At 40.9% G+C, this 11,643-nt stretch overlaps 1 protein-coding gene across 44 annotated transcripts in view; it reads right to left on the bottom strand.

The window, feature by feature from the left end:
- MAP4 (microtubule associated protein 4) overlaps window positions 1–11,643 on the bottom strand; it is a 227,820-nt gene that overhangs the window by 136,389 nt on the left and 79,788 nt on the right. For all 44 annotated transcript variants that reach the window (XM_017517362.1, XM_017516045.1, XM_017516332.1 and 41 more), the window contains exon 2: window positions 8,505–8,746. In XM_017517362.1, the coding sequence (XP_017372851.1) occupies window positions 8,505–8,727 (223 nt within the window). In that variant the 5' untranslated portion in view covers window positions 8,728–8,746. The remainder of the gene's footprint in view (window positions 1–8,504; window positions 8,747–11,643) is intronic.

Here is an 11,643-nt window from a genome sequence, read left to right as displayed (position 1 = left end):
GTAGAGACGGGGTTTCACCATGTTGACCAGGATGGTCTCGATCTCTTGACCTCGTGATCCACCCGCCTCGGCCTCCCAAAGTGCTGGGATTACAGGCTTGAGCCACCGCGCCCGGCTGAGATCACCATATTGATGCTGAACTTAGTGGAGATCAGCATAGCGCACTACAGCCCAGAACTCCCGGACTCAAGCGATCCTCTCACCTCAGCCTCCAAGGAGCTGGGACTACAGGCATGAGCCACTGCACCTGGCTAATTGCACCAGATTTCTACAAGGCTCCTTTCCTTTTTTTTCTTTGGTGTCTCCAAAGAGCCATCACCCCTTCCTTTTATTCTTAGTTAAGTCTTCCACAACTTTTAGGAAGCTAGTATGGAAAAAAATAGTAGTAATTTACCATCTATTGTAATTATGAACTTTATTATTATTACTATAATTATTATTTTTAGAGACAGGGTCTCTGTCACCCAGTCTGCAGCACAGTGGCACGATTATGGCTCACTGCAGCCTCGACCTCTGGGGCTCAAGTGGTCGCCTCCCACCTCAGCTTCCTGAGTAGCTCAGACTACAGGGGCACACTACCATGCCCAGCTGTAATTATAAACTTTAAATTAAATGAGGGGTCTTCAAAGAGTTCATGGAAAATGCATAATATGAAAAAACTATTCATGAACTTCAGGGGAGTCTTTTTGCATCAAAATAACTCATACTCCAGCCTGACCAACATCGTGAAACCCCATTTCTACTAAAAATACAAAAATTAGCAGGGCGCGGTGGCACGCACCTGTAATATCCCAGCTACTCAGGAGCCTGAGGCAGAAGAATTCCTTGAACTTGGGAGGCGGAGGTTGCAGTGAGCCAAGATTGCGCTCAAAACCCCATCTCAAAAACAAAACAAAACAAAAACTCGTAATTTGTTAAACCATGTCTGAACAGGACCCAGTTTGAAGCACTAAAAAGGATAAAAAGAACCCCTATCAAAGCAACATTAATTCTGCTAAAATTGAAGCAAACGCAAATGGCAAATTTATGGTCAAGCTTGGATGAAAGAATGGTGAAATTAGTGATGTTTTGTGTAAAGTTATGGGGACAATGCCCCAAAGAAATCTGTAGTTTACATATGAATAAGAAGGGATGAGACACCAGCCAGATGCAGTGGTTTGTGCCTATAGTCCCAGCTACTTGGAAAGCTGAGATAGGAGAATCACTTGAGCCCAGAAGCTCAAGGCTGTAGTGTGCTATGGTTACACCTGTGAATAGTTTTTGTACTCTAATTTGGGCAATGTAGTAAGACCCTGTCTCAAAAAGGGAAAAAAAAAATAAAGAAGGAGACGATGGTGAAGATGAAGCCCACAGTAACAGACCACCAATATCAATTTGAGAGGAAAAAGAATGATCTAATTGAAGAGGATTGACAATTAGCAGAAACTGACAATTCCCAATACTGAAGAAGGGAATTAAATAATAGCAGTAATAGTAAAAACAAAATCTTGTAATTTGTAGTTGCTATATAATAAATTTTGCTCTGTTGTGTGCTGTTCAACAAAAAACCTAGCTCCCAGCTCTGCTTAAAATTAACTAACTCCCTGGGAAACCTATCTTATCTATTCTGCCCACATTCTCAGCAAAGTTCCCAGGCATCTCAAGACTCCTGTTTTTCTTGCTGACCAGCTACAAGGTCACAGGACAAGATAACATCCAAAGAATGCACAATGCCTTTCTAAAAATGTTATCTTTCAAATGTAAGGTACATCACAAGACATGTTACAAATTAACTGTTCTCTGTTCTGGCTTCTGTAAACCTGTTAGCTGCTACATCATCCAAGATGTATAAAAATACCCCATTTTCTTTCTCCTTTGCTCAGCCCTGGGATGCTAAACCACTGAGTGAGCCAGTGGCCACCTTAATAAAATCCTCCTGTTTCACCCATTGGTCTGTCCGATCTCCTGGATATTCTGCAACAATACCACAGACATCTCAATTGGTTCAGTTTACACAATTTTGGCTGATAAATTAAAATCGAGAAAACTTTCCACTCAACTGGTGCCAAAACTGTTGCATTCAGATCTGCTGCAAAGAGCAGAGCCTTCAGTATAAATTTTAAACAAGTGGGATCAAGATCCTGAAGAATTTTTTTGAAGAATTTTAACAGGAGATGAAACATGGCTTCACCAATATAATCCTAAAGACAAAGCACATGGCCGGGCATGGTGGCTCACACCTGTAATCCCAGCACTTTGGGAGGCTGAGGCAGGTGGATCACCTGAGGTCAGGAGTTCAAAACCAGCCTGGTCAATGTGATGAAACCCCGTCTCTACTAAATGTATAAAAATTAGCTGGGCGTGGTGGCAGGCGCCTGTAATCTCAGCTATTTGGGAGGCTGAGGCAGTAGAATCACTTGAACCCAGGAGGGGGAGACTTGCAGTGAGCCAAGACTGCCACTGCCCTCCAGCCTGGGTGACAGAGTGAAACTCTGTTTCAAAAAAAAGACAAAGCACAATCAAAGCAATGGTTACCAAGAGGAATAAGTGAGTGCTCCAGTCAAAGCAAAAGTGGACTAGTCAAGAGAAAATGCAGGAGTTTTTTAGGAAGCTCAAAGCATTTTGCCTGTTGACTTTCTGGAGAGCCAAAGAATAGTAACATCTTATTTTGAGGGTGTTTTGAGAAAGTCAGCCAATGCTTTAGCAGAAAAACACCCAGGAAAGCTTCACCAGAGTCCTTCTCCACCAGGACAATGCTCCTGTTCCTTCCTCTCATCAACAAAGATAATCTGTGACACTTTTGATGAGAAATCATTAGGCATCCACCTTACAATAGTCCTGATTTGGCTCCTTCTGACTTTTTTGTTTCTTTAAAAAAATCTTGGCTGGTCTGAAGGTAATGAGTTATCTCAATTGATTGTTCACAGTCAGTTACAGATTGAACTACTCCTTGTTCTACTCTCTCCCCCCTTCTCACTACTGCACTTGACTAGTCTTTAAAAAAAAAAAAAAATCTTTAGTAGCAGGTTGGGCACAGTAGCTCACGCCTGATATCCCAGCACTTTGGAAGGCTGACGCGGGTGGATCACGACGTCAAGAGATTGAGACCATCCTGGCCAACATGGTGAAACCCCATCTCTACTAAAAATATAAAAATTAGCTGGGGTGGTGGTACATGCCTGTAGTCCTCGCTACCCAGGAGGCTGAGGCAGAGGAATCGCTTGAACTTGGGACACAAAGGTTGCAGTGAGCCACGATTGTGCACTCCAGCCTGGTGACAGAGTTAAGACTCTGTCTCCAAAAAAATAACAACTTTAGTAGCAACAAAAAGTTAAAATTAAAAAGAAAAAACAACTTTAAAGGGCACCCACCTTTCTTCAGTTAATAATGTAAAAAAGCCAGGCATGGTGGCTCACACCTGTAGTCCCAGCACACACACACACACAAAATAAATATTTACTCCAAAAAATTTGGATTCCTTAATGGAAAATGGGAGTCTATTCTCTCTTAATCCATAATGGATGGTGAAGACATTTGTTCTTTGACTAACTTAAACTTAGTATGAAGAAAGGAATAATAAGATGTAAATATTGCTGGGCGCGGTGGCTCAAGCCTGTAATCCCAGCACTTTGGGAGGCCGAGGCAGGAGGATCACAAGGTCAAAAGATCGAGACCATCCTGGTCAACATGGTGAAACCCCGTCTCTACTAAAAATACAAAACATTAGCTGGGCATGGTGGCGCGTGTCTGTAGTCCCAGCTACTCAGGAGGCTGAGGCAGGAGAATTGCCTGAACCTGGGAGGCGGAGGTTGCGGTGAGCCGAGATCGCGCCATTGCACTCCAGCCTGGGTAACAAGAGCGAAACTCCGTCTCAAAAAAAAAAAAAAAGATGTAAATATTGTAGCAACTAGTCATGGTTGAGATGCTCTCCCATCCCTATTAACTTATTCTCATCAGTCATAGGTGGAAGAAGCTAGCTGCTTTTCATTTTCTAATTTCCTTTAACCGTGCACTGCTTCCACCATCTGGGACTGAGCCTAGGTGGATAAGGACAGTGAGGTGGTAGCAGATTTTCTTGGGCTTCATCTTGAGTGACTTGATCCATGTAACATTAACTTGTTCCAAGAGGAGGAAAGTTTTTAAGACACTATTTTATTTACAAAAAATGATTAACTCCTCCCTACTTTTGATATGTAATAATTAAAAGTTTATTAACTCAGAAAGACTACTCCAGAAATTGGCAAGTGGTTACTTCAGGAAGGAGAATTGTCTGGCTAAGGGTGAAGGGGTTGGGAGAATTATTTTTACTGTATATCCCTTTGGACTAGTTTGATTTTGTACATATGCATTTGTTAGCCCATTCAAAATATATATATATGAGTTTCTAGAAAATCTAATTCAAGGATAAAAACAAAATATGAACTTTATTTCTCAACATAAGCTTTTTCAACGTCAAGACACTTTTGTAAGCAATGATAGCACCTTTTTTTTTTTTTCTAAGACAGAGTCTCATTCTATTATCCTGGCTGGAGTGCAGTGGCGCAAAGTCTGCACACTGCAACCTCCACCTCCCAGGTTCAAGTGATTCTCGTGCCTCAGCCTCCAGAGTAGCTGGGATTACAGGCGCACACCATTACCCTCAGCTCATTTTTGGATTTTTAGTAGAGGCAAGGTTTCACCATGTTGGCCAGGCTGGTCTGAAACTCCTGACCTCAGGTTAGCCACCTGCCTTGGCCTCCCAAAGTGCTGGGATTACAGGCGTGAGCCACCACGGCTGGTCTGGAGTAAATATTTATATAGATATAATTAGATCTTAAATTCTCAGTACTTTTTAAAATGAGTTGTGGTCTGCCCCCTCCCCAACACACAAATTAAACATAAAAAGGAACATATAAAGGAAGCAAGTTTTCGTCTTCCACTTAGGCTGTAGAACACCAAAAGCAATGTCACTCCCACCCTAACAATAAGAAACAGCCACATCAACTACCAAAAAAACTTGAATTCATTGGAAAGCTACCTTACAGTAGTATGAACTCCAAAGAAAGACAAGCCCCTCCAGGAGATATGAGAGGTGAACACCAGCTCTCCTGTGTCAGAGCATGTGAAGAAGAGATACTGGGTGCCCTTACAAGCAGTTAAGAAAAATTAAAGTAAAAATTTTAGTGATGTGTTAAAGGTAAGTGAAGGCTATTAGCATGAGACTATGGAGCCCCTCAAATCCACAGACACAAAGGGAATTCATATTCACTTGCAGGATTGTCTTAACAGATGTCTACTGCATACTCACAACAAAGACTGGAGCCAGGGTGAGGGACCAGACAGAGCCTCCCTCAGTGGTACAGACCTGGAGAAGCCCACCACTATTAAGGGAAAAGCATGAACCCCTCCCTCTGCAATCTTTCTCTCCTGGGGAGGGAGTACCAAACCCCATCTGCCCAAGAGCACATGAGAAGACCGGCTGTACCTAGGGAAAGTGTAATAGAAAAATACCCTATAAACCTGAGAGAGGAGCAAGAAAAACTCCTCATCCAGGATCTTATACCAATATCATTAGAAGACTCTACTACTGTGAGAAGGATAATACCACTGAGAGAGACCCAACCATGATATATAAATATAGGATTAAGCCCAAAATGGGACAATAAAAAAACAAATTCTGCCCGCCATCTGACTAGTACTCTTCTGATAAAAGAGGGAAAAGTGCATAGAGAAGGACCCCTCTGAGGTACCAATACACAGGGAAGACTGAAAGGCTGGAGCAAGTACACTAAAGAAAAACCTTCCAGGGCCTCAGTCACCACTCTAGGCACAGAATTAAAGAAATTGAAGCTAGTAGTACACTGAAGGCAATTACGGTAACAACAAACCCAAAACTAGCTCAGCTCCTGGTTAAACTGACTAAACCCAAAAGACATATTCATTTCCAAGCATAAATCCATTTTGGTCTCAGCCTACTATTTTACATGTGAGATCCAGCATTCAGTCAAAAACTAACACACACACACACACACACACACACACACACACACCCCACATCAGATTGAGAGATGACCCAGGTTTTCAAATTATCAGAGATTTAAAACAACTATGATTGATATGTTAAAGTCTAGTAGAAAAGGTGGAAAACATGCATGAACAGATGGGGACATTTCAGCAGAAAGAAGGAAGCTATAAGAAATAGGCAAACAGAAATGCTAGAAATTAAAAACATAAGAGATGCTGAAGTAGATAATGGCCACTAAAAGCTCATCATTAGATTCAATGCAACTAGGAAAAGAATCAGGGAAGTGGAAGACAGGTCAAAAGAAAGTACCCAAAGTAAAACACAAACAGAAATAAAGAGAGGAGAAAACTCTTCTCTCTCTTTTTTAAGAGACAATAGTTCTATAATCTCTGAAACTAAATTCCTAGTTTAAAAATCTGACAAAAAACTCCAGGCTCAGATAGCTTTATTGATAAATTCTACCAAACATTGAAAAAAAAATCAATTCTATACAAACTATTCTAGAAAAGAGAAAGAAGGGAGTACTTCCCAATTCATTTTATGAAGTTAGTGTAACCTCAATTCTAAAACTGGACAGAAAACTCTTTTTTCTCTCGCTTTTCCCTCAATGGTGGTGGCCTTCTTCAGGTCTATACCACTGAGGGAGGCTCTATCTGGTCCCTCACCCTGCCTACAGTCTTTCTTGTGAGCATGACAGTAGACAATCCTGCATGTAAGTGTGAATTTTCTCTGGATCTCTTACATCCAAGAGATAAGGGACACTATCAAACAATTTAACAAATATAACTGGAATCCCAGAAGGAGAAGAGAAAAAGAATGGGACAGAAGAAATATTTTAAAAGATAATGGCTGGCCGGGCACAGTGGCTCATGCTTGTAATCTCAGTACTCTGGGAGGCCAAGGCGGAGGGATAACGAGGTCAGGAGATTGAGACTATCCTGGCCAACATGGTGAAATCCTGTCTCTACTAAAATACAAAAAGTTAACCAGGCATGGTGGCGCATACCTGTAGTCCCAGCTGCTCGGAAGGCTGAGGCAGGAGATTCGCTTGAACCCAGGAGGTGGAGGAAAAGGCAGCCATAAAGAGGAATTCACAAAGAAAACATGTAAAAATATTTTTGAATGAAAATAAAATACAACATATAAAAATCCATGGGACACAGCTAAAATGGTGATTAGAAGGCAATTTATAAGATTAAGTAATTAGATTAGAAAAGAAATGTCTCAGATCAAAACCTGATATAAGGTACCACCTTAAGAAACCATAAAAAGAATAAATCAACTTAAGTAAACAAAAGAAAGGAAAAAATAAAGATATGAGAAGAAATTAAAAACAGAAAGACAATAGAAAAAAAATTAATGAAACCAAAAGCTGGATCTTTCAATACAACTGATAACCTCTATCAGAAAGGGGGGGNAGAAAGAAAGAAAAGAAAAAAAGAAAAGAAAAGAAAAGAAAAAAGGAAAGGAAAGGAAAGGAAAAGGAAAAGGGAAAGGGAAAGGGAAAGGAAAAGAAAAAGAAAAAGAGAGAGAGAGAGAGAGAAAGGAGAAAGGGAGAAAGGAAAAGGAAAGGAAGGCAGGCGGGGGGAGGGAGGGAAGATCACAAGTAACTAATATGAGAAATGAAAGAGGGGACATAACAGATCCTACAGACATTAAAAGCATAAGGTATAATTTTATCTCCATTAATTTGCAACATTTACGCAAGAAAATGGACCAAGGAATTGCTTGAAAGATACAAAGTACCAAAGCTAATGTACTAAATAGATAACCAGAATAGTTCTATGATCTCTGAAAGACACTAAAATTCCTACTTTAAAAATCTGACAGAAAACTCCAGGCCCAGATAGCTTTATTGATGATTTCTATCAAACACTGAAAAGAAGAAAAAAATATCAATTCTATACAAACTATTCTAGAAAAGAGAAAGAAAGGAACATTGCCCAATTCATTTTATGAAGTCATTGTGACCTCAATTCTAAAACTGGTCAAAAGACATTATGAGAAAACTACAGACCAATTCCCTCATGAACACAGATGCAAAAATCCTCAACCAAATATTAGCATATTTGATCCTAGAAAATGGAAAATTTCTCTTACAGGCTTTAATTAATCCTGACCTGGGATGACCCCAAAAACAACCAATGGCATCTGATTCCAGTCTAAATGAAGTTCTGATATAAGCACAGAATTTTATCTAACTTTTCAAAGCTACTTTCAAAGAAAAGGCACAGCAGACAGCTTAATTTAGGGAATTAAGAAGCAGATTATATGGTAGTTGGAACATTACAGAAGAAACATTACGGTGTTTTCTATAGACTCATGAACACACACTGAAAGCGTGGTTAAGACTATCTTGTCAGTTTCTAACAAAGAAATATAATTACTAGGGTATACTTAAAAACAAAAACAAACAAAAAAAAAAACTCAGCTCTATTTTTAGTTTCTAGGATTGTGACCACGGGCATAATCCGTAACCTACTTTCTGAACATATATAAGCAGTTTGGTTTAAATACTTACCTTCGACCTGGCTAGTATCTGAGCATGGTTTCTTCTTTGACTCTGAGTTCTCGGTTTTCTCATCAACATCCAGGAGAGGAATATAGTCTGTTTTTCCAACAGTTTCTCCCACAACATCATCAAAGGCCTCTGCCTCTAGTGTGGCAATGAAGTCCCGCTTTATCTCTCCCTCAATTTCTGGAGATGGTTCTGTTAATGCATCTGCAAGACTGAGGTCAGCCATTCTGCACCACTGCAACTGCCTGGTGAAGAGGAAAAAGATGTTTCATGTAATGAGCACTGCAAAATGAAAAACATTTTTTTTTTTCTCTGAGACGGAGTTTTGCTCTTGTTGCCCAGGCTGGAGCACAATGGCACGATTTCAGCTCACAGAAACCTCCACCTCCTGGATTCAAATGATTCTCCTGCCTCAGCCTCCAGAGTAACTGGGATTACAGACATTCACCACCACGCCCAGCTAATTTCGTATTTTTAGTAGAGACAGGATTTCTCCACGTTGGTCAGGCTGGTCTCAAACTCCCAACCTCAGGTGATCTGCCCGCCTCAGCCTCCTAAAGTGCTGGGATTACAGGCATGAGGCACCGCACCCAACCAGGAAAAACATTTCTAGAAACTCTTGTCAATTGTTTGAAACAAACAAAAGAATCAAAATGTAAGATTTCACAGCTAGAAGAGGTTCCCTCATTTGAAAGATGAGAAAATTAAAACTGAGAAATGGACAGTCTCGCCCAAGGTAACTCACTGCTAGTTACTCTTTTCTCATATTTTGGCAGGGGTGGAGGGTGTGGTGGTGGCAGAACAAAGCAATTGCAATTGTGTCCTTTCTATTTATAAGAAAAATGAGGTGCAAAAAACCCCACAATCAATATATCCAAAGTTACAGCCAGTAAGATTCAAATCAGATGTTTACATAGTTACCCTACTATTAGACAAATGAAATCAACTTTCTTGATCAAAGACTGTGAGTATGGGTCTTATCTTGGAGTAAGTACCTTTTTCTTCATGAATCATTTGTGGATAGCCCTGTCAACCAAACTACTAAGTGCTGCCAGCATTTAAAAAAAAAAAAAAAAAAAAAAAGACATGTCCCCTCAATTAGCTAGGGGAGATAGTCCCTCTCTTAGTCATGTATATTTTTACAGACCACCAGGCTCTTAATTACATAATCTGACGTTAAGAAGTAAATCTACTGGCAGCCATAAAAAAGAACGGTATCAGGTCCTTTCAGGGAACGTGGATGGGGCTGGAGGATATTATCTGCAGCAAACTAATGCAGGAACAAAAAACCAAATACCACATGTTCTTACTTATAAGTGGGAGCTAAATGATGAGAACTTGAATACAAAGAAGGAAATTGCAGACACCGGGGTCTACTTGAGGGTGGAGGGTAGGAGGAGGGAAAGGGGCAGAAAAGATAATTATTGAGTACTGGGCTTAATTCCTGGGAGATGAAATAATTTGTACAATAAACACTCATGACATGTATTTACCTACGCAACAAACTTTCACGTGTATCCTTGAACCTAAAATAAAGTTAAAAAAGTAAATCTACTATAGGCAAAATCATAGGTGAACAGCCTAGAAAATACAGAAATAATGTAGTAAAAAGAGCCAAAGGGGCCGGGCACAGTGGTTCACACCTGTAACCCCAGCACTTTGAGAGGCCAAGGCAGGTAGATTACTTGAGACCAGGAGTCCAAGACCAGCCTGGCCAACATGGTGAAACCCTATCTCTACTAAAAATACAAAAATTAGCAAGGCATGGTGGTGGGTGCCTAAAATCCCAGCTACTTGGGAGGCTGAGGTACGAGAATGCTTGAACCAGGAGCAGAGGCTGAAGTGAGCCAAGGATGCACCACTGCACTCCAGCCTGGGCAACAGAGCGAGGCTCCATCTCCCCCTACACAAAAAAAAATTAAAAAGAAAAAAGAGCCAAAGGCCTGCAATAAATTGAGCACCATTCAAAAACAAAGCATATTAGGAAATAAAGTGTGCAAGGGACTACTATTGCTTTCAAAGAGTCTAATAGAAACTCCAAGAGAATTCATAGGATAAGCTGACATACAAGCTATGTTGCTAAGGTAAATAAAAGTCAAATAGATCCTTAGTTGCATAATGTAATGGATACTACTTGTGTTTGCCCAGAAATCTATTCTGCTATCTCTCCCAATACAAACCAATCCCTACGCCTATCGGGTCTGGGACATGACTAGAGTTGGGTCAATCAGAAGTCAGGAAGAAGACAGCTGGAAAGGACAATATATTGACTACACGCTGGAAGAAAAGTCCATGAGTGACAGCTGTTTAGTTGCCCTGGTTGACTACTTCAAGTCTAAGTGAGCAGCCTTCATCTTTCTTTTGCCTAATTTAGTCAATCTATTTCTCCTGGTACATGGTATGCAGCCACTGACTCTGCAAATGCCTTTTCTCCATTTCTGTCCATAAGGCCAACCAGAAACAATTTGCCTTCAGGGGGCAAGGCTAGCAATATATCTTTACTCTCCTACCTGGCTCTCCAGCTTTGTGTCATAATCTTATTCAGAGAGACCTTGATCACTTTTCGCTTCCACAGATATTATACTCGTCCATTATGCTGACGATATTATGCTGATTGGATCTAGTGAGCAATAAGCAGCAAATACACTGGACTTACTGTGTGACATTTGCATGCCAGAGGATGGGAAATAAATCAGACTAAAAATTCAGGGACCTTCTGTCTCAGTAAAATTTCTAGGGATCCAGTGATGTGGGGCCTGTCAAGATATTCACTCTAAGTTAAAGGATAAGTTGCTGTGTTTGGCCCCTCCTACAACCAGGAAACAGGCACAATGCCTAGTGGGCCTATTTGGATTTTGGAGGCAACACATTCCTCATTTGAGTGTGTTATTCCAGCCCATTTATCGAGTGATCTGAAAGGCTGCCAGTTTTGAGTGGGGTCCAGAACAAGAGAAGGTTCTGCAACAGGTCCAGGCTGCTGTGCAAGCTGCTCTGCCACCTGGGCCATATGACCCAGCAGCTCCAGTGGTGCTTAAGGTGTCAGTGGCAGACAGGGATGCTGTCTGGAGTCTTTAGCAGGCTCCCATAGGTGAATCACAGTGGAGACTTCTAGGATTTTGGAGCAAGGCCCTGCCACCTTCTG

Source organism: Cebus imitator, unplaced genomic scaffold (genome assembly GCF_001604975.1).
Source record: "Cebus imitator isolate Cc_AM_T3 unplaced genomic scaffold, Cebus_imitator-1.0 Scaffold0, whole genome shotgun sequence".
Taxonomy (NCBI): domain Eukaryota; kingdom Metazoa; phylum Chordata; class Mammalia; order Primates; family Cebidae; genus Cebus; species Cebus imitator.
Note: the sequence above shows the minus strand (reverse complement) of the source record. Positions and strands in the feature narration are given on the sequence as shown.